At 30.7% G+C, this 25,989-nt stretch overlaps 2 protein-coding genes across 51 annotated transcripts; both read left to right on the top strand.

Annotated features, from left to right (window-relative positions):
* Window positions 4,099-9,303, top strand: LOC109352552 (glycine-rich cell wall structural protein 1.0-like). Of its 50 annotated transcripts, none has more exons than XM_019594639.1 (11): window positions 4,099-4,332; window positions 6,727-6,807; window positions 7,062-7,150; window positions 7,242-7,316; window positions 7,415-7,515; window positions 7,584-7,703; window positions 7,802-7,864; window positions 8,232-8,240; window positions 8,286-8,345; window positions 8,472-8,507; window positions 8,601-9,303. In XM_019594639.1, the coding sequence occupies exons 1-11, from the start codon at window positions 4,210-4,212 to the stop codon at window positions 9,005-9,007; spliced, it is 1,164 nt and encodes a 387-aa protein (XP_019450184.1). In that variant the 5' UTR covers window positions 4,099-4,209; the 3' UTR covers window positions 9,008-9,303. The 50 variants fall into 50 exon arrangements, with proteins under 50 accessions (XP_019450184.1, XP_019450186.1, XP_019450165.1 ...); XM_019594641.1 differs by having other exon boundaries at window positions 8,223-8,252; window positions 8,337-8,372; XM_019594620.1 differs by having other exon boundaries at window positions 8,418-9,303.
* Window positions 16,372-20,383, top strand: LOC109352761 (protein SULFUR DEFICIENCY-INDUCED 1-like). The gene is made up of 4 exons (XM_019594955.1): window positions 16,372-16,518; window positions 17,940-18,152; window positions 18,930-19,085; window positions 19,772-20,383. Exons 1-4 carry the CDS (start codon window positions 16,405-16,407, stop codon window positions 20,171-20,173), a joined length of 885 nt encoding a protein of 294 aa, XP_019450500.1. The 5' UTR covers window positions 16,372-16,404; the 3' UTR covers window positions 20,174-20,383.

The following is a 25,989-nucleotide window of genomic DNA, read 5'->3' as shown; positions in this document are numbered from 1 at the left end:
GGCTTTGAATTTTTTTTTAAACAAGCTAACATGTCAGGTCGAGGCTCCTATATGTTATATAGGCTAAACTTGTTTAAGGTAAAATCTGGCCTGACCTATTTCCACCCTTAGTTGAATAGGAGTCAGATTCATAATGAACATCTCTTCTAGGGATGGCAATAAAAACTGAACCCGTGGGTACTCGCCCGAACCGAACCCAAATTTAACGGGGAAACCCGATGTGATTGAGTTCGGGTTTAAGTTCGGGTTTAAGTTCGGGTTTTACCCGGGTTTAAATTTCGGGTTCGGGTTCGGGTTTGGTATAACAAAGACCCTAACCTGAACCCGCCCCGAAGTAAGGTAATTCAATTTAAAATTGAAATTTCTATCATTTGCCAATTGTTTTTAATTTTTAATTTTACTTTATATACTATTGGATCTTCAAACATAAAAGAAATAAAATAATGCAAGAGAAAATAGAAATGTTTGAGAAAAATTACACGAAAATAATATCATATTTTCCTTAATACTTTATCATTTTCGGTTTTTTTTCGAGTTCGGGTTACACGAAACCCGATGAGTTTGGGGATGATATTTTTATTTTCAACCCCGTTGAGTTTGGGTTCTGGTTCGGGTTTTGAATTTTGGGTTCGGTTTAGGTATGTACAAACCCGACCCCGACCCGCCCCGTTGCCATTCCTAGTCTCTTCCTCCCAAATTATTTATATTGCAATGTTTATAATATAAATGTAAAAACATAATATAGTACATAATAAAGTACTTTACACACCTTGGGGCAGGAGTATGAGATTTGAGTGTTGTAATGTTTATTAATATAAGAAATGCTAGTTATTTATTATGAGAAAAAGATAGATGCACTTATGATGTAAGAGCTTTTTACACTATTATTATATTACTTACCATTAATATTTGTTTATCATTGACTCTTAAATATAAGTAATACAAATGAATGATAGATATGCATTGATCGTATATAAATTTTTCCAACAATATTGTATAAATATTATGTCAATTTGGTGAGTTTTACATGTGATTAATCAATCATACTTGTTTTGTGAGCCAATCATGTTAGACAAACTTATTTTTATATAACCAAAAGTATTTTTCATCAAATGGTAAGAAACTAATTTCTTTTGAAGTATGTAATGTATCTCTAAAAATAAATTTGTATCTCCTTAGATCTGATCATTTGATCTTTTGGTCATTCTGGATATCCAATAAAAAATTGTACAACTAGTCCAATAACTTGTTGATGTGAATTGAAAAAAAATGTCATAAAAAACCTTTTATCTTTAATTAATGTGAATACAAATAAATTAAGAAAAATAAAGAAAGTAAAGCACGTGGTAGTAGGTATTACTTGGAAAATTGGAAACAACTTAAATTTCTTAAACATAAAAATGAGGAAAAACATATCAACATCTCTAACTAGTACTGAATTCTCGACGCTAGAAAGGAGTCAGACTTGTAAGGAGCATTTTCTCTTCCCATATTATTTTATTGCAATGTTTATAATATAAATGTAAAAAACAATATGAGATTTGAGTGTTGTAATTTTTATTAATATAGGAAATGCTAGTGATGTTATTTATTATGAGAAAAAGATATATACACTTATAGTGTAATAGCTTTTTTTACACTTTTATTGTATCACTCATTTTTATCATCATTGACTATTAAATATAAGTGAATCTCTTCCCATATAAGCAATACAAATGTATGATAGATGATAAACTGATTGTGTATAATCTTTACAGTCAGATAAGTTTTACATATGTTTAATCACTCAATTTTCTTTTTGTAAGCGAATCATGTTAGACAAACTTATTTTAACTAATATCTTTCGATGTGTATGACCGTTACTCCAAAGTAAGTATGTATCTCCTTGGAATTGAATATTTGGTTTTTTGGTCACTTAAGTATCCAATGAAAAGTGTACAACTAGCTCAACAATTTGTTGATGTCTATTAAAAAAATGCAATAAAAAACCTTTTATCTTTAATTAATGTAAACACGAATAAATTAAGATAAATAAAGAAAGTAAAACACATGGTAGTAGGTGGTACTCTGGAAATTGGAAACAACTTCAATTTCTTAAAATCGCCTTTTATCAAATAAATTAAAAAAATATTATTTGGAAAATTGGTAACAACTTAATTTTCTTAAACATAAAAATGAGGAAAAACATATCAACATCTCTAACTAATACTGAATTCTCGACGCTAGAAAGGAGTCAGACTTGTAAGGAGCATTTTCTCTTCCCATATTATTTTATTGCAATGTTTATAATATAAATGTAAAAAACAATATGAGATTTGAGTGTTGTAATTTTTATTAATATAGGAAATGCTAGTGATGTTATTTATTATGAGAAAAAGATATATACACTTATAGTGTAATAGCTTTTTTTATACTTTTATTGTATCATTCATTTTTTATCATCATTGACTATTAAATATAAGTGAATCTCTTCCCATATAAGTAATACAAATGTATGATAGATGATACACTGATTGTGTATAATCTTTACGGTCAGATAAGTTTTACATATGTTTAATCACTCAATTTTCTTTTTGTAAGCGAATCATGTTAGACAAACTTATTTTAACTAATATCTTTCGATGTGTATAACTGTTACTCCAAAGTAAATATGTATCTCCTTGGAATTGAATATTTGGTTTTTTGGTCACTTAAGTATCCAATGAAAATGTACAACTAGCTCAACAATTTGTTGATGTCTATTAAAAAAAATGCAATAAAAAACCTTTTATTTTGAATTAATGTAAACACGAATAAATTAAGAAAAATAAAGAAAGTAAAACACATGGTAGTAGGTGGTACTCTGAAAATTGGAAACAACTTCAATTTCTTAAAATCGCCTTTTATCAAATAAATTAAAAAAATATTACTTGGAAAATTGGAAACAACTTAAATTTCTTAAACATAAAAATGAGGAAAAACATATCAACATATCTAACTAGTACCAAATTCTCGACGTTAGAAAGGAGTCAGACACTTAATGAGCATTTTCTCTTGCAATGTTTATAATATAAATGTAAAAACAATATGAATTTGAGTATTGTGATGTTTATTAATATAAGAAATGTTAGTGATGTTATTTATTATGGGAAAAAGATATATACACTTATAGTGTAAGAGTTTTTTACATTTTTATTGTATCATTCATTTTTAATTATTATTGACTATTAAATATAAATGGATCTATCTATATATAAGTAATACAAATGTATGATGAATGATACACTGATTGTGTATAATCTTTACATAAAGGTAGGTTTTACATGTGTTTAATCACTCAATTTTCTTTTTGTAAGAGAATCATGTTAGGCAAACTTATTTTAACTAATATCTTTCGATGTGTATGACTGTTACTCCAAAGTAAGTATGTATCTCCTTGAAATTGAATATTTGGTCTTTTAGTCACTTAAGTATCCAATGAAAAGTGTACAACTAGCTCAACAATTTGTTGATGTCTATTAAAAAATGCAATAAAAAACCTTTTATCTTTAATTAATGTAAACACGAATAAATTAAGAAAAATAAAGACAGTAAAACACATGGTAGTAGGTGGTACTCGGAAAATTGGAAACAACTTCAGAATTTCTTAAAATCGCCTTTTATCAAATAAAAAAAAATATTACTTCATTATTCTACCTAAAATAAAATAGGTAATATTTATTGTATTGTAAATGTAAATACTTATACATATTCAAGAAATTATACATCACATAAGTAATGAATGAAAAATAGTGAATAATGTAATAAAAATTGAAAATAATCTTAGGATTTAATATGTATATACCGACAGTGTAAGTGTAAATGCTTTTTACACTATCAGTCAATTATCCACTATTGATTTATTAATCATCGTTGACTCTCAAAACTCTCAAACTAAAGTAATACAAATCAATGATGGATGATGTGCTGAAAGTGTAAAAAACTTTACACTGTCAGTGCACAGATTTTAAACTCATAGTCTTATACCATTAATGGAAATAATTTATTTTCTAAAAAAGAAATGAAAAAATTGGTAGATAATTATTGATTATTGTGAAACACCAAAATGATTGAAACCCAAAAGGCATAGAAATGTTATAGAAACAACACATGTGTCACTTTCTCTCTTGTTCTTATATTATAGGGTTTTAGGGTTAGGGTTTCATTCATTCAACTCTTTTCTCTGTAGCCATGGATAGGTACCAAAAAGTCGAAAAACCCAAACCTCATTCTCCAATCAATGAGAACGAAATCCGAATCACAACCCAAGGCGCTATTCGTAACTACATCACCTACGCTACTTCGCTTCTTCAGGTATATGAATCTGCATTCTCCTCCATTTCCGTGTGGTTGCGTTGCATTTGATGAATCGATGTATAAATTAATCAAAATCGTTTTTTTGGTGTAATTTTTATGATTTTGTTTTGTGCGGATTGTGGTGTTGTTTTTGAATTTTACTGATTATTGAAATTGATATGTGTATATTCTGAGTTGCTATTTTGGGTTCTTCAGTTTTTTGTTGGTTTTGTTGGTTTTCACTTAAATTGATGTGTTTATGTATTGGAGTGGTCTGTGATTGATGTCATTATGTGTTTCTGTTTAGAGAACTGATATATGATGCAAAATGTTATGAATAAGTTCTATGAATTGTGTGGTCCATTCATGGTTGAGAGAACAATAAAATCCAATGTCACATAACGACACGTGAATTGTGCGGTTAATAAAACAGTTTTGGAATAAATAGATTTGAATTCGATTGTCGTTTAATGAGTTTTTTGTCATATGAAACTGTATTTTCTTGCCACTTTCTATGGTAAAAATTGGGTAAAGTTTTTGCTCTTAACATATTGGGCTATAAATTTCAGGGACAAGTACATTGGGTCCTGTTAAGTGCTTCATAATGTGCACCTTTATTTGATGAATATGTTTGATCTGATGTGATATTTTTGGAATACTCAGGGATTTTTAGTTTTCATTTGATTATTTTGGGCTATCTATTTTGTTTAATTCCATGCTTTAAATGTTTCATGCTGTAATTATGAAAGAGGGATGAGATGTATTGTCTTAATTTTGCTTGTGCATTCGAAACTACAAGAAGAAATCCCTACTAATACGACATTCAATTATTGGAATTGCTAAATTATCAAATAGTTGAACTTTTGAATTTTGTAGTAGAAAATGAACAGGCATCTGCTATACAGTATCAAAAACTGTTTTGTCGCTTTCATAATAACTCCACCCTAGACTGTGTCACTAGACTGATGAAGAAACACATGATTTTAGCTTTTTCTTGTTTTTATTTTGCCAACAGACTTCCATAGTCACATGAAAATTCACCCAGTCTAGACAAAAGGTAGTTAAATTGTGATCCTGCCTGTGCTCGATCTCAGTGGTGCGTCGCAATGGGATTGCCATGTGGGTGTGTAAGATCGTCTTATTCTACTTGACTATCGATTCTGTATTCGACCCATTTTGCTCCGTGACCCAGTTTGCGGCCTGGGTTAATTAAAACCATAGTTACCAAATTTGCTCCCACCCCGTGTACCACAAACCAATTTGCGGGAACCAATTTGCGTGAACCGATTTGCAATGGTTGCATTTTGGCATGTGGTGGTTCGCGAATCAAATCGCCTAGTGCAGAGAGTTATAGAGGAGAAAGAAGAAATCGGAATTGCAGCAGGTGCAGGCTGCAACCAGGAAGAAGATGAAACCAGAACCCTAAATGAGAAATGAAACATATAGGCAGAAATTTGGGCTTATTTAAACTGATTGTAAATAAAATATGCGGTTGGTAACATATTTAGATAGCTTAATTTTAATGGACTTGTGTTTTAATTTAACCTCTAACTAGTAGATAAATAGCAGAATAAAATATATTAACAGGTACAATCTTACGAGTCTTGTTATGATCCTAAGTTTACAATATTTGACTCCTGTCCTGATCCTAAGTAGAATCTCGATTTTAATTACCTTAGAAAAGAATCTGTTTGGTCTCATTCTGCTTAAAATATGGACCTTGTCTTTCTTTGTGACTTTGAAACTGTGCTCTCTGAGCTTTTATGATTTCAATATTTGTCTGAGCCTCATTTTTTAACATAATTAGATATAAATCTATGATTTATAATGTTTACTCTTGATGGACTTGTGATTAAATTTAGTGAACTAATCTGTTAAGCAAAATTTTCACTTTATGTGCACTTACATCTTTTACATTATGTTTTCTAAGTTATCCATTACCTTGTGATTCTATTCATGATTCACAATTCACAGAACAGCATTCTGGTTCACAATGTGTATCATGATTTGACAGCAATGATTTGGATTGCTTGACCTTTTGGCCTTCAATGTTTATTCTTTTGTCCCTTCCTTCCCAATTCTCATCTATCGAAATTATTGTGCAATGTATTGCTCCTTTTGCAGGCTGACTATAACTTTCTCTGGAACCTGCCCTTATCTTCTATCTCTTTTGTAAAAATCATTAAAATAACTGTCCTGTTGTCAACAGAGATTTTTAGGAACATTTTTATTAACTAGTTCTTTTCAAGAGGGACAGGTCATTTTGTATTGTGCTGTGTTTGTGTTCATATGTCCATGTATGTTTCATCATATTATTCATGATTGGCTCATCTGCTAGTCTGCAAGAAACTAGTTATGATATGCTACATTGCTACTTTACTTTGTCATATTGTTTTTTGTTAACTCATCCAGGAAAAAAATGCAAGAGAGATTGTCTTGAAGGCAATGGGACAGGCAATTAGCAAGACAGTTGCCATCACAGAGATTTTGAAGGTCGAATTTCTTTACGAGATGTCCATCTCTTATTCATTCTTTTTTTCTCTGAAGCATAGGTTTCCTATAAAAGGAATCATACATATGAAAAAATGGGAAACAACTCTAAAATGAATGCAAATGGCAGAACAATTGGGAAGTTCCCAGGCCAATAACTATAAAAGAAATGGTTGCCACAAAGGGAGGAAAAAATGTTACAATATACTTTAGAATTCATTTTCATTCCATGCCTTATTGTCATTCTACTTGAACAGAAAAGGATTCCCCAGCTGTACCAGGACACTGCCATCAGCTCAGTTAGCATAACAGATGTTTGGGAACCCATTGAAGAGGGTCTTGTACCGTAAGTGTTGTATGAAGTTTTAACCTTCTTCATGCTTGTATCTTTGTGTATTTCAAAGTCAATGTTGCTGAACATCTAACATCAAATGCAGTGTGGAAATGACTCGACATGTATCTATGATCTCAATCACCTTGTCAACTGGAGAGTTAAACAAAGATGCTCCTGGGTAAGTTCTTTTTAGGATCTTGTTTCCTGTTCATGAATCCTTTCTGTGGCTGTTTGATTTGACATTTTAGGATCTTGTCCATATGATTCTGTCTACAGGTATCAAGCTCCAAGTGATGTGGAACAACCAAAGCTCAACTTCAATTATCAACAGCAACCGATAAAACCAGCACGTGGTCCTTATAATGCTGCAAATGAAGGTAACCCTAAACATTTAAATTTTATACAACTATTTCTTAATATTAGCACATCTAATATCTTCTCTTAGACTCATATGGCCAAGGTCGGGGGAGAGGGAGGGGAAGGGGAGGTTATGGCTATCAAGGTGGTTATGGAAATTATCAAGGTGGATATGGGTATTACCAGGGTGGATATGCAAATTACCAAGGTATGGACTCTGAATACTTTTTATAGTACTTTGGTTGGTCATGTTGTTTCTAGGATCCTTATTTAATTCTCTTTTTAACACTTCTCTTTTCCGGACAGACAATGGTGGGTATTCAAATCGGGGACGAGGTAGTGGGCGAGGCAGAGGTTGGGGATATCGTGGTAAGCTAACTCTATTGTAATGGATTTAATTTTATTTATATATTGTCTAAAGGACTTGCATGCTCTTTTAGTTTATACTCTTCTGTTGCTTATATTCCCCTATATTAATCTGTGGGAAGAAAGAGCTTCTTTGCTCTGGGGATTCCTTGAGTGATAAAAATCTTTATATTTTTTGTCAGAGAAGTATGCAACTTTTAAATGCTGCTTTGTTTCTTACTTTTACCTTGTTTACATATGCATCCCACTGAAAATTGTAAACCGGTACTTTATCTTATGGTGTATTATGCATATGTTGAATATGCTTCTTCATTCTGATTATAAGCTTATCTTATAACTTTTGGGTTTTCTAACATGTACTGTTATGAAGGTGGTAGAGGTGGAGGTACAGGTTATGAAGGAGGAAGAGGTTATGGCGGCAGAGGGGGTTCAGGTTACGAAGGAGGAAGAGGTTATGGTGGCAGAGGGGGTTCAGGTTATGAAGGCGGCAGAGGGGGTTCAGGTTATGAAGGCGGCAGAGGGGGTTTAGGTTATGAAGGTGGCAGAAGCTATCAAGGTGGCAGAGGAGGTTCGGGTTATGAAGGGGGAAGAGGAGGAACAAGTTATGAAGGCGGCAGAGGAGGTTCACGTTATGAAGGAGGAAGGGGTTATGAACGAGTCAGAGGCGGAGACACTGGTTATGAAGGAGGAAGGGGTGGAGGAGGTGCTGGTTATGAAAGAGGGCGAGGTGGCGGTACAGGTTATGGAGGCAGAGGTGGAGGTGCAGGGTATGATGGAGGCAGAGGCAGAGGTGCAGGGTATGATGGAGGCAGAGGCGGAGGTGCAGGGTATGATGGAGGCAGAGGCGGAGGTGCAGGGTATGATGGAGGCAGAAGCGGAGGTGCAGGGTATGATGGCGGCAGAGGTGGAGGTACAGGGTATGATGGCGGCAGAGGAGGAGGTGCTGATTACGAAAGAAACAGAGGTGTAGATACAGGTTATGATGGAGGAAGAGGTGGAGGCAGTAATGGTTATGAAAGAGGCAGCAGAGGTGGAGGAGGTAATGGTTATGAAAGAGGCGGCAGAGGTGGGGGCAGGGGGTATGGCCGTGGTCGGGGACGAATGGGTGGACGTACAACAAGGGGTGGTGGTGGCAACCAGGCATGATAGCAATGGATGCCATTGTCATTCTCGCTAAATGCTTGCCTTGACCAGTCTGGTAAATGTTATAAGAATGCTGTGGTGATAGTGTGATTTGACTCATTATTAAGCAGTGTTTTGTTTTTTCTTCATGAAATTGATATGGGCAAGGTTTTGTTCATCTTTACATTTAGCTTGAAAGCATCTTGGTTTAATGATTGCTGTATTTCTCATTTAAACTTTCATGGTTGCCAAAAACCATATTTTTATCTGTATCTAGTTTTATATGATTTTTATTTTAATCAAAGTAGTTCTTATTTTAATCTTGCATGTTCAAATAAATTTGAGTTGTTGCATACCACGCCAGTGTGTTTGGTATTTATGCAATGTATTATTTTAAAATTAAGATGACTTGTAAAAATTATAAACTGAACATGCTCTTGTTTTTTTGTGTATTTGATTGGGTATCATTTTAAGCATACTTGTGAAATTAACGTGAGTTAGGGTGGTGTTATGAAAAGTCGTATTCAAAGTGTTTTATTCACACTTCTAACTCTTGGTTTTATAGGTGAAGTTTGCTTAAGGATAGAGTCTACATTCATTGAGTTTGATCAAACCATAGTTCGATTAACACATATATTGTATCAATTCTATGATGCTATTTGACATTCAAATTTAGAATTTTTAAAGGATGATTGGTGTATGTGAATATTTTAAGTCATTATCTGCTACATCAGAATTTGCCTCTAGGATAAATGTCATATCGTATTAATTGACTGAAAACCTTAGTTATATAATACATTAGGTTTTGAAGGCGTTAAACATTTTCTTGTATAACCAAATGTCACTCTCTATCATAATACTTGGGGATGTAGTGTGCCATAGGGATGGCAATAAAAACCGAACCCGTGAGTACCCGCCTGAACCGAACCCGAATTTAACGGGGAAAACCCGATGTGATTGGGTTCGGGTTTTACCCGGGTTTAAATTTCGGGTTCGGGTTTGGTATAACAAAGACCCTAACCCGCCCCGAAGTAAGGTAATTCAATTTAAAATTGAAATTTCTATCATTTGCCAATTGTTTTTAATCTCTAATGTTACTTTATATACTATTTTATCTTCAAACATAAAAGAAATGAAATAATACAAGAGAAAATAGAAATGTTAGAGTAAAATTACACGAAAATAATATCATATTTTCCTTAACACTTTATCATTTTTGGGTTTTTTTTCGGGTTCGGGTTACCCGAAACCCGATGGGTTCGGGGGTGGTATTTTTATTTTCAACCCCGTTGAGTTTGGGTTCGGGTTCAGGTTCAGGTTTTGAATTTCGGGTTCGGGTTTGGGTATGTGCAAACCCGACCCCGACCCGCCCCGTTGCCATTCTTAGTGTGCCATCTATTTATTAATTATTATATTTATATGATAAAAAAAATTCCTTAAAGCCACATGTAACCTCCACCTTACGTTTTCCCCTCCTCAAAGGTTCTATGCTATTACTATATACCTTCCCATACCATAGTCTTATTTTTTATACATTTTATATTTTAATAATTTAATGTTACTTAGTGATTGACCATTACGTTTTATTATGTTAAAAAGTAATAATCATTGAACATTATGTGATTAAAATCATTTTTCATGTTCGAACTATTTCTCTTTCATGTTTGATTTCATTTATAGTACTACATCTTCATTTCTCCCCTACGTCTCATCTGTGACAAAGGGGTGTAAGTGTGTAACTTCATATAAATATTGGTGGGTGAGCAAATCTTGTGATCTCAGTTTTGGTAACAAAACCTTAGTATAATCATTTTACATTCCCTTATGTAGTTGTTTAATTTAATTTAAATTAAATAAATTATATAGTATCACAATTTGATTTCTTTATTTTCATTAAAAAATCATATTCGAAATTGAAAAAAATCATTTCATTTTCTACAACTTTTAAAATAATTATTTAAAAAAATCACAGTGTGTTATGTATCAATTTCCTATTTTCATTAGAAAATTCAAATTCGAAATTGTCATTTATTTTCCTTATGTGTTTGAAAAGGCAAATACACAGGTAACACGTATGTTCTTAACAATATGAATATACAAGTAACACTATGCGAATGCATGAGTAACATGTGTTCTATTAGTAACATGTGTTCTATTAGACAATACATGGTAGAAATCTACCATGAGTGATTTGTACAAGTGTGGAGGAGATAACTGGAAACCTTACGAAGAGTGAATCAAATAAAAGTTAGTTCAATTTCTACAAGAATAGGGAAACCAAGAAAAATCACAGGTGAAACAATTAAGAAAGACGTTTTGTCAACAAACAAAATTTATAATAGAAGTTTTTGATGTCTTTCAATTTAAGTAGTAAATCCTATCTAGATGACTTTAAGGTTATTGTTCTTATTGCTAAACTATTATTACTTAATAAGGTGTACATAATTTTCATTTTCTTAGGTAACATTCTTAATAGGTCTTGAATGATTCTACACTTTACTAATTCAATATGAACCTTAATTAATTTTTATTTGTAAAGAATTAAAAACAAGAGTGGGTGAGATTTTTCTTGATAAAAGAATAAGAATCACATGAGTGAAAATTATTTACTTTGGGACAACCTAATTACAAGACAAAGTATTTTGGTCGACAATGGAATGTAAAAACGTCTCTCTTTGACAAACAATATTGGGTTGATGATTAACGATGTTATGTTATCCAAGTGGGTTTTGTTAATCTTAATAAAACATATTTTATACATAAAAAAAAGTAATCTTTGTCAACATCCTTATATTCCGCCATTTACATGGCTTTGTATTTTTTTTTATTTTGGTAATGTTAATCTCATAAAACATCAACACTTATGTATCTGATGTGTTATTCTGTACTGAAATTTCTATTGGGCTTAGACATGTTTATTTGGGTGCATTGTAAATTTCATTGCACAAAGTCAAAAAATTTGCTACAACATTTTGAAATGTTTGCCACGGTTTTAAGTTTTTCCGTAGTTTTTGATATTTAACCACAGTTTCTATTGTGGCAAAAGTACCATTTTATGTTTTCTACAATATTTGCTACAGATTAAACTGTAGTTATCTTCAACTCCTACTGTTATATACTTTCTGAATTTGTCATTGAATAAATGCAAAAATTACGATGTTCAAGTTTATCAACTAAGACATCTTGATATAGAGATAAATTCTAACATCAAATTTTAATCATTTCACCTTCTAGTAAGTAGTAACATTTGAACTTGGACAGTGAATTTATGGTCCTCTATGCATAATGATATTCATGCTATAATCATATTATTTATTGATGTTACTATTTGAAAAATGTATGCTATATGAATTTTATGCAATGTTATTGTCTTAACCATCATTTATGTTTAACTCATCATTTAATTTTCAAGTAAATTAATATAAATGATTGGTAAATACTATACTGAATATATAAAAATATTTATATTAATAATTTATAAATATTACACTCAAATACTCAAATTCTATCAACATGAAAATTATGTGCCATAATTCCTAATTACAGAATATGTGGTGGTTTCACAACTATCGAATCTAGAATATTAGTTACTTCATTTCTTATCCTTTATTAGTGTTATATGTATTCAGTTCAATGCAAAAATGTATATACATTTATAGTATCATTTACTATTTTTTTTAAGAGTTAATAATAATTGAAAATGAATGATTGATGAATAGTGTATAAAACTTTTACACTGACCGTGCATATATATTTTATCCATCTTTTATTATTTTAAACTTTTATTTTTTATGATGTGTTCAACTTTTTCTACAATTATTTCATCATTTAATAATTATGCATTTTTTAATTAATTCCATATTTTCTTCCATCGTTTGAGATAAATATGAAGGTTTAAGTTAAAATATAATACATTATGCTTTAAAGATTTCTTAATCTATTGTATAGTATATGTCATGTAGGAAAATATATATTTAACTAAGTAAAAGTTCATATATCTTCTTAATTTTCCAATATCGTCTACCCTTTAATTTCTTAAACTCAACTTTGATGAGAGACAAATTATTTATTTATTTAGAGATGTATATGTATTGTAACTATAGTACTGAATCAACTATACATTTTTGGGATTGGTATAACATAATTTAAAAATAAACTTAAATTCTATTGGAGCATAAAATTGAGCCTAATTAAAAATGTCTAAAAATAAATTATAAAAATTCAGTCCTTTTGAATGTATGTGGATGTATATAACCTTGTAATTAATAACTTTGACAGATTCAATAAGTCACTTGCAAGCTATAGTTTCCTAAAATTATTTGACATAAGCAATGTATATATATGAAACTCTTTGATTTGACATCTCAAGTTAATTTGGGATGACAAACAACAATTTTATCACATACCACATTACAATTTGTTTTTTTTTGTGATTGTTACTATTATAGAAAAAATGTATGCATTATTGTCGCACTATCCATCATTCATATTTAATTATAATTGTCTCTTCAACAAAAGATAATTTAAACGAGATGTAATTGTCTGAATAATATAGTAAGTATATATACATTTTACACTGACTATATATATTACACTCTTATCATGGGTCATTTTATTGTTAATGACATCAATTGGTGAATATGACAATAATTGAATCCAGTTGAGAATCATCATCACCTTATAAAAAAGGTTGAGAAATATAATTGTTGTACTTCACAATTCATAAAGGCACTAAACTGAATCTGGCTTGATTCTAGTCTAGGTTCACTTGTTCATACCCTACAAACTACAAACACTGTGACATCAAGATAAGGCCCAGTGCAATTCATGTTGTCTTTATCTATTCTTTCTTATAGATCAAATTTAATAGTAGGGTTTGATATAATATAATATAATATAATATAATATAATATAATATAATAGATGTATTGGCAAATGAAGAACCTATTTTGTTTTGAAGATTTTTTTAGTACATTTTATCACATTTTTTGATAAGAAGTTAATTACATTCGAAATTGGTGATTATTTTTTCTAACAAGTATTGCTCTCATGAATTGTTTTCAAGGTTTGAACATAATCTTTAAATATTTCAACCTTTCCTAAAACATATTTCTACAAAAATTAAAAATTAAGATCTATGTTATAATTTTTATAGTAAGAGGAGATAATTAATATCATGATATGAATATATATTTTATTCCCATATTACTATTATGTTTAGACACACAAAATATTTAAAGACTTTCCAACCTATGATTAAGGAAATAATTTCAGGATATATAGTTATCATTTCACACAAGAATCGAATCCTCTAATTTGATGCAACAATACATATCTTTTCATTTAAGAAAAATCTAATGATTTATTGACTATTTTTGTGTGTGATATGCGAATAACTAATGTCCTAGATTATGGCCAAATAAATATAGATACTGAATTCAAAACTAATATTTATATTTTAAGCCTCACACATCCAAAAAAGATTAATAAATTAAATTTGAATATATTCGGATAACATAAAATTGATAAGGTATTGTAGTTAAACTTGGGATCGAAACCAAAACATGTTTTTTGTGACGAAAACAACACTTATTCGAAAGAGAAATCACATATTTAGTTTCTTATCGTGAAGAAATACTCTTCATAGTAGCAAAAATAATTGGCAACATAAACTCTTATTCTCTTAGCGTGATGGTAGTTTTTAGGATTTTTTTGTGTCATATTAGACTATTCTTTTTAAAATTCAAGACAATGATAATTATTTCCTATTACACTTTTTCTATAATAATATAAAAATTCAATAATATCTAATTTGTATAAAACAATTTAAGACGTGAACGTAAGACTTTGTCATTATTCTCTCTTGAATTTTTGTTGATCTTTTCCTTTCTAGAGTTATTTATGCCATGAATGGATGCATTAAAAGTTCTTTATCCTTGCATAAGTAAAATCCCAACTTTCATATGTTATTTCTTTGCTCCCATAAACTTATGGAGCATGCCATTTTTTTCAATCTAAGTAGTAATATTTTATTTCTCTAAATAAAGTGTACCACAACTCGAACTCTTGCACCATCAAACTTAAAAGTTATAAATTTTATTGAGTCGCTATCACTAAATTAAAAGAGAGTATATAGTGGTACTATTCCGTAAAATGTTAATGAGTATAATATTTCATAAATTACATTTGGAAGCATTTGTTGTACATTGCTTTCACATTAGTCTTAAATTCCTCAAGCTATGAGGAAAAAAATAATAGTAGAATACTACTTATAAAAATACTAATATAGTAATAAAATTTGAATATTTTTGTTGGTTAAGAAGGTACTAAGAAAAATTGAACAAGCGAAGATTATAAAACAAAATGTATAGAGACGATATAAGAAACCTCTTATTTCAATCTTGTACATATGTTGAATTAGAAAATAGTATATGATCAATATGTAAAAGTTGTATACAATATACTATTGATCACTTATCTATTAGTTAGTGAGAAAAGATATACCCACATTGTATGAGATTTTTATACTATTAGTACATTATGGACTTTTTGTTTTTAATTTTTATTGACTTTTAAATAAAAGTAATACAAATGAATAATGTATTAACTATATAAATCTTTACACTGTAAAAACATGAATATTACACTTTAAATTATTATATTATTATTGACTTAATATATATGAATGATTAATGATGTAATCATGTAAAAAAAATTATACACATTACACATATATTATGTTCATATATAATATGCAATTGCATTATCTTTCCTTTATATGTAATTATTATGATTATGAATGTTATGATGCCGATTACAATCATGATAATATAAATTATTTGTGATTAAAAAAACATTTTTAAATTTAATGGACCAAATACATTTAATACAATCTATAGAGTTACATTACTTCTCAATATAATTATATCACTCTCATACGATATCATATCTCAATTATGAAATATGTAATAAAGAAGATCACTTATAACCATTTTATTGCCACTACTTGATGAGTACTCAATTTGATAGAATGCTCACACCTACTACATAAGAAATGATCACCATGTCAATGTAAAAAAATGTTTTTCTTAATCTCATGACTAAAACAAGATAATGAGTCATACTAGGTTGAATAAAACGATGACACGTGTCACAAACCCATTAGCCTAGAGGAAGATGATTAGCTGTTTTATATGAAACTATGTCCAAAGAGAATATAGACGCAGTCCCATCCACATTCATATAATTTTTTTTACAAAGATTCCTTATATATAATATATATATATATATTATTTTCCTCTATATATGGTTTCTCTTTCTAAGTCTAGATACCCTTTTGCATTGAATCTCTCATAACTTCTTGTGCACCTAAAAAAACATATAGAATTTGTTGTGTGCAACAAATTCATATATAGATAGAGATGGAAGGAAGTGTTTGCAAAAAGAGTTCACAAGGAAAGAAAGATGATCTATATCATGTTATTCATAAGGTACCTTATGGAAATAGTCCTTATGTCAAAGCCAAACATGCTCAGGTATATATATATATATATATGATTATTACTATTTTTCACTTTTCTTTGATTAAGTTGGAACTATATATGAATGAGTTCATATATATATATTATTGATTTTATAAAGTGCAGTTGTATTTTAGAGGTTATAATACATTAATCAATCTAGATCAATGATTAAAATCACTAATACACTTTAGTTAATAAACTATATATGAATTCACATATTATGCCTTTTTTTTGGTAGTGGAGTTATATTTTATAGGTTAAAGTGAACTAATTAATGGTTATTATCATCATCACAAATCAATTAATAATCTTGTCAGAATTTAGTCCAAATTAATAAAGTTACACTTTAGATGACTCTCACATATTATCTTGATATATACTATGATGATTGCACTATCTTTATTCCTTTTTCTCTCTTAATTAATTTCATGTTAGTTTTTAATGATTTTTTTCAATAATTATGGATAATGGGAAAGATGCTGTTAGATTCATAATATGAAATTATTTATGTGTATGGTGCCTCTTCTAATACATTTTAGGTTATTTTCTTAAACACATTTGGGGTATTAAGTGTCAAATAGTGAAGCTTTTAGTGCTTTACTGAAAAAGTATATTATTAGAAATTGACTCTTTATATATGTCTAACAACTTTCTAGAACAAGTTTAACTCGTTTGTTCCTCAAAATATATCACAAAAATGGACATGTAATAATGTAACAAACTTTACCACATTATTAAACTAAACATGCTCTTTCAGATTTACTTCATTTACCATGGCAAAATTAATTATTCCAGTTTCAAGGTTTTTTTTTATCTTCCCATAATTTTTTTTATAGGGTGTTGATATAGGATTTGAATGTACATATAACATTGTTATCATATTTTTCTCTCTCCCATCTTGTATTATCTTCTATACTTTATCTCTCCTATTTCTCTTTTCCATGCATTTACCTACACTGAACAAATAAAGAGGATATAAAACAAATATTTGTATGTAAATTTCAGAATGCATATATATATATAGCCAATTCAAGGATTCTCTATATTTTATATTTATCATTATGATATAACACTACCCTTTTTTTGTATTGGCCTTTACCTTTTATATATATATATATATATATATATATAGACTCAAGTGAAAACAATTCTTCTTTTAAAACCATGAGAACAATAAACTTGAACTTTATAACTAATCATGAATAATTATGATTAAAAGTTTGTTATTGGTTACATGATAGTCATGTGCATGTATCAATTAATCTTACTATTTAAATAAGATCTAATAGTTCATATTAATTATTCTCATTTCTCACGAGTAGCTTCTTATATATATATAAGTAAAACTAGATAGATTAAGCTAATCATAGTATGATATTAATGAATAGTGATTATAACTACACTTACTTGCAAACAAATGTATATGAACATAGTTGGTAGACAAAGATCCAGAAGCAGCAATAGTGTTATTTTGGAAGGCAATAAATGTTGGAGACAAAGTGGATAGTGCTCTAAAAGACATGGCTGTTGTTATGAAACAATTAGATAGGTCTCAAGAAGCTATTGAAGCTATCAAATCTTTTAGAGGCCTTTGTTCCAAACATTCCCAGGAATCACTTGATAATGTACTTCTTGACCTCTACAAGGTATATACAACTATGGATACCTTATTCTTTTTATTTTTTATTTTTTATTTTTTATTTTTTATTTTTTATAATTTTCTTTATGATCAAAATAATTGTCTAGTAGCAATGCATGTTGATTCAAGAGGTAGTGAACTATATCATTTAAGTATGAGATCTTAGATTCAATTCCTGAATTCACTTATATGTAAGAAACATTATTATTAATATTCAGAGCGATTAATCTCTCTCATCTATCGATTAGTAGGAGGATATCGTAGAAAAATTCTATCATATATATATTTATTAGGAAGAAAGTTGGATTAATTCATATTGTAAAGAAAATGTAGAATCGCGCTTTAGGTGGTTTGGGCGTGTGTGCAAATGACCAATAGAGGTCCAATAAGGAAAATATACAAAATGGAGGTTAGTCTAATTCTAATAAGAAGATGAGTTCAAAGAAAACTGTAGACAAAACGAATAGTAATGATTTAAAGATAAATATTTTGTCAATAAATATGATTTATGATAGAACATTATGATGTTATTGAATCAATGTAGTCGACTCCACATAACGAGATTAAGGTTAGGTCGTTGTTGTGTATACATGTATTAATGTGCATGATATTCATTCCATGAATTTTTTTGTGCTTTCATTATTTATTGTAATTATTAGTTAAGAAGGCTATATGCCAATAATCATCTCTTTAATTGTTTCATAGTGAAATATGTTAATGAATCTTTAGTATTAATGAAACAATCACATATACATGAATCTAATTTAGTTTTCTTGGAAGATAGAAATGTGGAAGAATAGATGAGCAAATTGAATTGTTGAAGAGAAAACTAAGATTAATCTATCAAGGTGAAGCCTTTAATGGAAAGACTACAAGGACTGCAAGATCTCATGGCAAGAAATTCCAAGTTTCAATCAGGCAGGAAACTGCAAGATTATTGGTACTCAAAAATCATTTAAACATCTCGTCGTATCAGAAGATAATTTATCTCATTCAATAAGTAAAAGTATGACATGTGTACTATTTTGTTTAATTTTAGAAATATTTTTATAAAAAATGATTAAATATGACACATGTCATGATTTTAATTGCTGAAAGATATAACTTATCTCCTTATACGAGAAAATACTCCTTAATCATCTTTTGTTTTGATTGAAACATTAAAATCAATGCACATCATGTAACTTTAGGCTACTACTACTACTACAAGTATAACATTAATGCCAACCATTTACCTCTTCACATTTAAATCAATGTTTTCAACTTTGATATTGGGGTAAGTTGATCTCTTAAAATATTATTTTAAAACTTTTTTATGTTTGATTTAACTTTCATGCCAATAAGGGGTTATGGGCAATTAACATGAGAGTTAAGTTTTAACACTAAATTTTGTTAGGCTAATTTTTTTAACATTAGTTACAATTAGTCATTTTAGACTCTAATAGCACGAGTCTCATGCATTAAACCATCCTTTTTATCGATTATACAAAAATGTCCTAACACATTAATTTTGTTTCCTATTAATTGTTAGGATTTAGGACAAGATTGGAACTTGAGGTTTCAATGATTTTTTGTTTACATTTTATGTGAAATTCAAATTCCAAAACATTTTGATTAATGGTGTAGGGAAACTTAGGTTGGGCCTACATGCAAAAGGCACATTATATGATGGCTGAGGTGATTTTCAAGAAAGCACAAATGATAGATGCTGATTCCAATAAAGCATGCAACTTAAGCTTATGCCTTATGAAACAATCTCGTTATGAAGAAGCAAGTTTCATTCTAAATGATATTTTACAAGGAAAACTTCCAGGGTCAGATGAATTCAAGTCTAGAAAAAGAGCTCAAGAATTGCTTGAAGAATTGAATTCTAACATGCCCCAACTTCATTCTATGAATACTTTGGGTCTTGATGATGATTTTGTCAAAGGAATAGATGAATTATTAAATGCATGGGGCTCAAATAGATCAAGAAGACTTCCTATCTTTGAGGAAATATCTTCATTTAGAGATCAATTGGCATGTTAATAGTTGAATCTACCTTAGTTCTTCCTTATGTTGTGTATTATTGGTTGTCTTAGGTTTAGGTTTGTACCAATATGCTTTTTATGTATTTGGGTATTTTTCCTCTACCCTTTTTTCTTCTTAAAAGAGTGGGAAAAATAGGATATGGTTTGTGTGTGTCTTGTAATTATAAACAATAAATTGCACTCGATAAATAAGTTAGTTGTTGCGACCTGATTTTTGGTTGGAAGACTAGTTCTGCGACTTACGAAGATGTAAACTCGATTTTGATCTCTTCCAAGTGATTTGAAGTTGTCATTACGTTTTTTTGCGATTAAGATGTAGAAAATTCTATTTTAAGTCCAAATTGAATAAACTCTTCCAAGTGATCCATTGACACACCTCACATACTTGCTTAGCAACACTTCTGGGACGCACAGAGGATTTTCACTGCAACCATTTCAGGTTCGCAATGTCAAACTCGATTTTCCGAGATTTGATGGGTTCAATGTGTTACAATGGATCTTTAAGGCGGAGCAATTTTTTAGTTACTATCATACACCGGATGAACAATGATTGATTGTTGCTGCTGTTCATCTTGATAATGACGTTGTTCCTTGGTTTCAAATGCAATCACATGCTAATGTCTTTCCGACTTGGACTGCCTTCACTAGAGCTCTGGAACTAGAATATGGCCCTTCCCCGTATGAATGTGCTCGATCAGAATTATTCAACTTGCGTCAGGACACTTCAGTCCAGGAGTATTATGTGAGGTTTACATCTCTGGCCAATCGAGTTCAAGGGGTTACTATGGAAGCCTTGCTAGATTGCTTTGTGGAAGGCTTAAAAACTGACATTCGTCGCGATGTTATTGCTCAAAATCCTGTTACCTTGCTGAGATGTATGTCATTGGCTAAACTGTATGAGGAAAAGTACACTTATAAATCCAAGCCTTTTCAAACCTCCTTTAACCGCAACCCAACTACAATGACCAACTCCATCCACAAAGGTTTCCACCAACCAGTATCACCGTCACTAAAATCCTCCAGCCTGCCACCATTACTCTCTACTCCCCCTCCCACTACTCCTATCAAGAGAATGACAGCTGTTGAAATGCAACTTAGACGCGAAAAAGGGACTTTGTTTCACTTGTGATGCCAAGTTAACCCCTGCTAATGATGATCCAGTCTCCGTCCGTGACCAACTGCTACTGCGAGACCACATTTTGGCTCAGCTTAAAATCCATTTGCAGTGAGCACAACAAATTGAGAAACGAAATGTTGATTTGAAGCGAACAGATGTGCAATTTCAGATTGGTGACAAGGTTCTAGTGAAGCTTCAACCGTATCGACAACACTCACTTGCCTTGCGGAAGAATAAAAAACTCAGCCTGCGTTACTTTGACCCTTTCCCAATCGTACAGAAAATTGGGAACGTGGCTTACAAGTTAGACTTACCAGATAACGCCCGAATTCATCGTATCTTTCATGTTTCACAATTGAAGCAGTGCCATGGTGCCCACGACCAACCATACATTCCATTACCAATGACTTCTACTGATTCCAGACCAGTACTACAACCAGTTGTGGTATTGCAAACAAGAACTGTTATTCGAGGACAACAGCAGGTCCAACAACTTCTCATCTTATGGGAGGGATTAGATCATTCTCATGCTACATGGGAGGATCATGCAATTCTCCAGGCCGCCTTTCCAGATTTCAACCTTGAGGACAAGGTTAATTTCAATAGAGGGGGTATTGTAACGAATTGTAACAACAAGGCAAAAGAAAAAAAGGCAAAAGAGGAAAACAATGAGACACATGATGAGTTAGTTACAAGGTTGGGTAGAGGGGCCTGCAACAAATGGGCAAACACACGTCTCAAAGGGTATTGGGTGTGAGGTAGCTTTATAAATTAGCTAAGCATGAGACTATTGGGCAGTCAGGAATTGTATTGAGAACCTTCTCTCTCCTGTGGTTCATTCTTCTGTCCTTTCTTCCATCATTCTCTATTTCCTTATTCCATCATCATTGTAATAATTTCTGCAGTTATACTTCAATACATAATTTCCCTTCACTATCAACACTAATATTTCCTTACTATTTCATTACTACTTGCTTAATTGATAAATATTACAGATCATGAGCTCGAGAGTCAATTACGAATCAAGGAAGATATTACCATCTTATCCGCTCGTAATAAAATGATACTCTCGCTAATTACATGTACTTTATACCCTTACAAAATTATTTATTAAAAATTCAATAACTAAAGTAAAATATTTTATTTTTGTGTCTCACAAGAGTTCATCTTATTCCTACATATCTCTAGGTGAAATAGAGATATGAAGACTATGTAGTTCTTGGTTAAAATTTGTTTAATTGATTTAAAATGGTAATTCAGATTCTAGAAGTAATTATATTTTTTTTGTGTGAAATATGAATGAATAGTGAATCAGATTTTCGGGTGGAAGATTGGTTGTGTAACTCTAGTATATCCTTGATATATGTACCTTATGGTTGGTTGAGAGAATATAATTGAAGTGAGGTGATGCAAGTTCACTAAATGGTCCATGCTAACCACCCACATTCCAATTATGGTATGTTTAGATGCATGGATGAAAGAAAGGGAACTAATGGAATTAATTGTATTCTTCACACCTTTAATTTAAAAAGGTACAATAACTTTGAGATTCATTTATATTATATTTCCCTTAAAAGAGGGAGGTGATTGTAATTAGCTATGAAACGTACCAATTGTTATTAAGTAATATCTTATAGAGATTAATTTCATTCTCCCAATGATATTTTATGCTTTGTTTTTAGTAAAAATGATGAATATAATGGATCACATTTGGTTATTCACTATGTTGATCAGCTTGGAAAAGTTAATAACTTTTCCTTTGCGATTATTGATACAAGTTCTTAGTTGATGGCATTTTAAAAGATGTATGGGGAAGAAGCTTCAATTAAGTTGGTTGTTTTTTATTTGTTAATTTGGGTTGGAGGAGATTGTCTGAGTCTCAAATTATTGGGGAGTTACATTGTAATTGGTGTTGGAAAGAGTTGAGAGTCACAATGTCTTGGACCAAAACCTTAAAGTATTAGTTCTATGAACCTTTTTCAATTATCAATTCTTTTAATCCTCCCTTCGTATCTAAGTGAAACTTCACACTGAAATAAACTCAACAATCTCTCCCTCAAATGTAGTTACCATAAAGTTACAGTTGATGGCATTTTAAAAGTGGTAGGGAGAAGAAGCTTCAATTAAGTTGGTTGTTTTTTATTTGTTAATTTGTGTTGGACCAGATTGTGACTAGGGAGCCTCCAACCACTTGGGAGTTTCATTATAATCGGGTATAGAAAGAATGGAGAGCCATAAGTGAGACATCACGTGTTGAACCAAAATCTTAATACACTAGTTCTTTGAGCTTTTTCCACTTGTAAAATCTTTCACTTCTCCCATTATATCTAATGTGAGACTTAACACTTGAAAAAATTCAACAATCTCCCCCTCAAGTGTGTCATACACTTACCAGTCCATTCCCCCTTAAGTCCACCATGTTCCAGCTGAACCGTCGACTCTGATACCATGATCATTTTCCACTTATAAACTCATCCACTCATATTCAATGTGAGACTTCACACTTGAATAAACCCAACAAATTGGATGGCTGGAATTTGGTCCCTCTGTCAGAACGCTTTTCGGTTACAAGGAAGTGTGCTTGAAGATTTAATGGATGATATTAAACTCAAGTCTTAATATGGATCTGGTTAGATTTTCTGTTTGAATTATCTTTGTTTGAATGGTTCTAACCCAATTTAAGTTTAGAATGCTATGGTTAGATTTTCTGTTTTTTGTCTGGGTTTTGCTTATGTCCTTTTCTAGTTCCCTCTTTTCTAGGAGCTTTGCATTTGTATCATTCTTCTATTTTAATAAAATTTTACTTAGAGTAAATTATATTAATACCCCCTGAGTTTTAGTGAAATTACACAAACCACCCCTCACTTTTCTACACCTACACAAACCTCTTATAGTTTTATACTTTCATTACACTGACCACCCCTGTATAAGAAATAAGTGTAATTTTTTAAACAAAAAATGTAACAAATGCAATTAAGTTAAACAAAATATGATATATTGTGTAGACAAGTCTAAATAATATACAAATCAATGTATCTTTATTATTTTTGGTTCGTTACACTACATTATAAAAGTGATTTAAACAATATTTCTTTATAATTGTTGATGCATTTTATAACAAAAAATAATAACAATATATCATGTTTTGTTTAACTTAATTGCATTTATCACCTTTTTTGTTTAAAAGATTACACTTATTTCTTATACATGGTGGTCAGTGTAATGAAAGTACAAAACTAGGGGAGGTTTGTGTAAGTTTAGAAAAGTGAGAAGTGGTTTGTGTAATTTCACTAAAACTCAGGGATGTCAGTGTATTTACTCTTTTACTTATAAAACAAAGTTGGTTGTTTTGAAAGCATGAATCACATCCACATTGTGGAGCTTGTTTATTAGTAGGTGAATTCTTTTCTTACCTCTAGAAATGTATATTTTCAGGATTGGAAAGTATAACTTGCATATTACAAAGCAAACAATTTTATGGTTATGCCCAACTTCACCATATTAGTTTAGCAAATAAGAAATGGGAGTAAAATTAGCCAAACAAGGATGTGGGAAATCATTAACCTCCATAATAATGCCTTAAAGCCCATATGGAGCATATATATTATCGGACAAGGATCCCTGTCCCATAATTTTTCTTTTTTCATATCCCGAACCAATCAAACTTCATGAAATAATATTAAAATATTAATTTCTGTTTTTATAATTTTTCTGTCTAAATGAATGCAGCTTTCTCATTGGCTTGTGATACTAAATGAGACATGAATGAATACATGTGATCCTCATCCATATATTGTCTCAGGATGTGTCACTCATTTTACCACTTGATATGATTGGTTAAAAAATATATTTAAATTAAAAGTTTATTAATTTAGTATTTTCCCGAACAATCATAACTCATGATACATGAAATGGTACTTAGAGTGCGAAATGTTCTCCCTCACTTAATTATGATTTGAATGCATCAACATTCTTGAAACAACTATAGTGTAAATTGCATTTATTTACTGCTCTTATCTCAAGAAACTGCATCTTAGTCCACTGGACTTGAAAAAACATTGAATCACCAAAATGAATTATTACCTTTTTTAATATCACAATTTCTCAACTAATTATACTTTTGATCATTTGTGTATGGATTTTTAGGTTATATTTTTGTACATTTTAAGCTTCTCCTTTTCAACTTAGGCATTCGCTTCCCCTATAAAGCAAGCATATTATTATGAATTCACTGTGTTAATTCATTTTGGAGTTTATGCATTTGTCCAAATGAATTAATTAATAAGGAGAAAAATGCTAGAAAATATAGGAAGAGTTTGCCTCAATAGTAAAGTTTTTGGTTACTAGTCACAATTTCAAATCCTGAAAACAAATTTTCGCAGAGTACAATTATATAACATTTATCAATTCCAAACACCATTAAATAAGAGTTTCGTGCATAATGACATTTTTTTTAGAAATGCCAATAACTATTCTCATATAATTAGTGGAATTTCGTTGAATAAACTCAACTTCATATCAAATTTGGTTCCTTTTCCGTCTTTGAGAACGGTTGAAAACCCCACAACCAATCCTATGCTACAAACTAGATTAGGGATAAAAGAATAGAACAGATCCAATTACTTTAAAAGTAAGTTTTTTTTTAGTCATCAATTCTAGAGAAATCTAATAGTTTGAATCAGTAAGTAGATCTAAAT

Source organism: Lupinus angustifolius, chromosome LG07, assembly GCF_001865875.1.
Source record: "Lupinus angustifolius cultivar Tanjil chromosome LG07, LupAngTanjil_v1.0, whole genome shotgun sequence".
Classification (NCBI taxonomy): domain Eukaryota; kingdom Viridiplantae; phylum Streptophyta; class Magnoliopsida; order Fabales; family Fabaceae; genus Lupinus; species Lupinus angustifolius.
Note: the sequence above shows the minus strand (reverse complement) of the source record. Positions and strands in the feature narration are given on the sequence as shown.

Excerpts from the sequence above, each read along its gene's own strand:
- LOC109352552 (XM_019594589.1), top strand. The coding sequence starts at position 4,210 with ATGGATAGGTACCAAAAAGTCGAAAAACCCAAACCTCATTCTCCAATC. Across the intron at positions 4,333-6,726 it reads ACGCTACTTCGCTTCTTCAG|GAAAAAAATGCAAGAGAGAT; the intron begins GTATATGAATCT and ends TAACTCATCCAG. Across the intron at positions 6,808-7,061 it reads CCATCACAGAGATTTTGAAG|AAAAGGATTCCCCAGCTGTA; the intron begins GTCGAATTTCTT and ends CTACTTGAACAG.
- LOC109352761 (XM_019594955.1), top strand. The coding sequence starts at position 16,405 with ATGGAAGGAAGTGTTTGCAAAAAGAGTTCACAAGGAAAGAAAGATGAT. Across the intron at positions 16,519-17,939 it reads TCAAAGCCAAACATGCTCAG|TTGGTAGACAAAGATCCAGA; the intron begins GTATATATATAT and ends ATATGAACATAG. Across the intron at positions 19,086-19,771 it reads AGGAAACTGCAAGATTATTG|GGAAACTTAGGTTGGGCCTA; the intron begins GTACTCAAAAAT and ends TTAATGGTGTAG.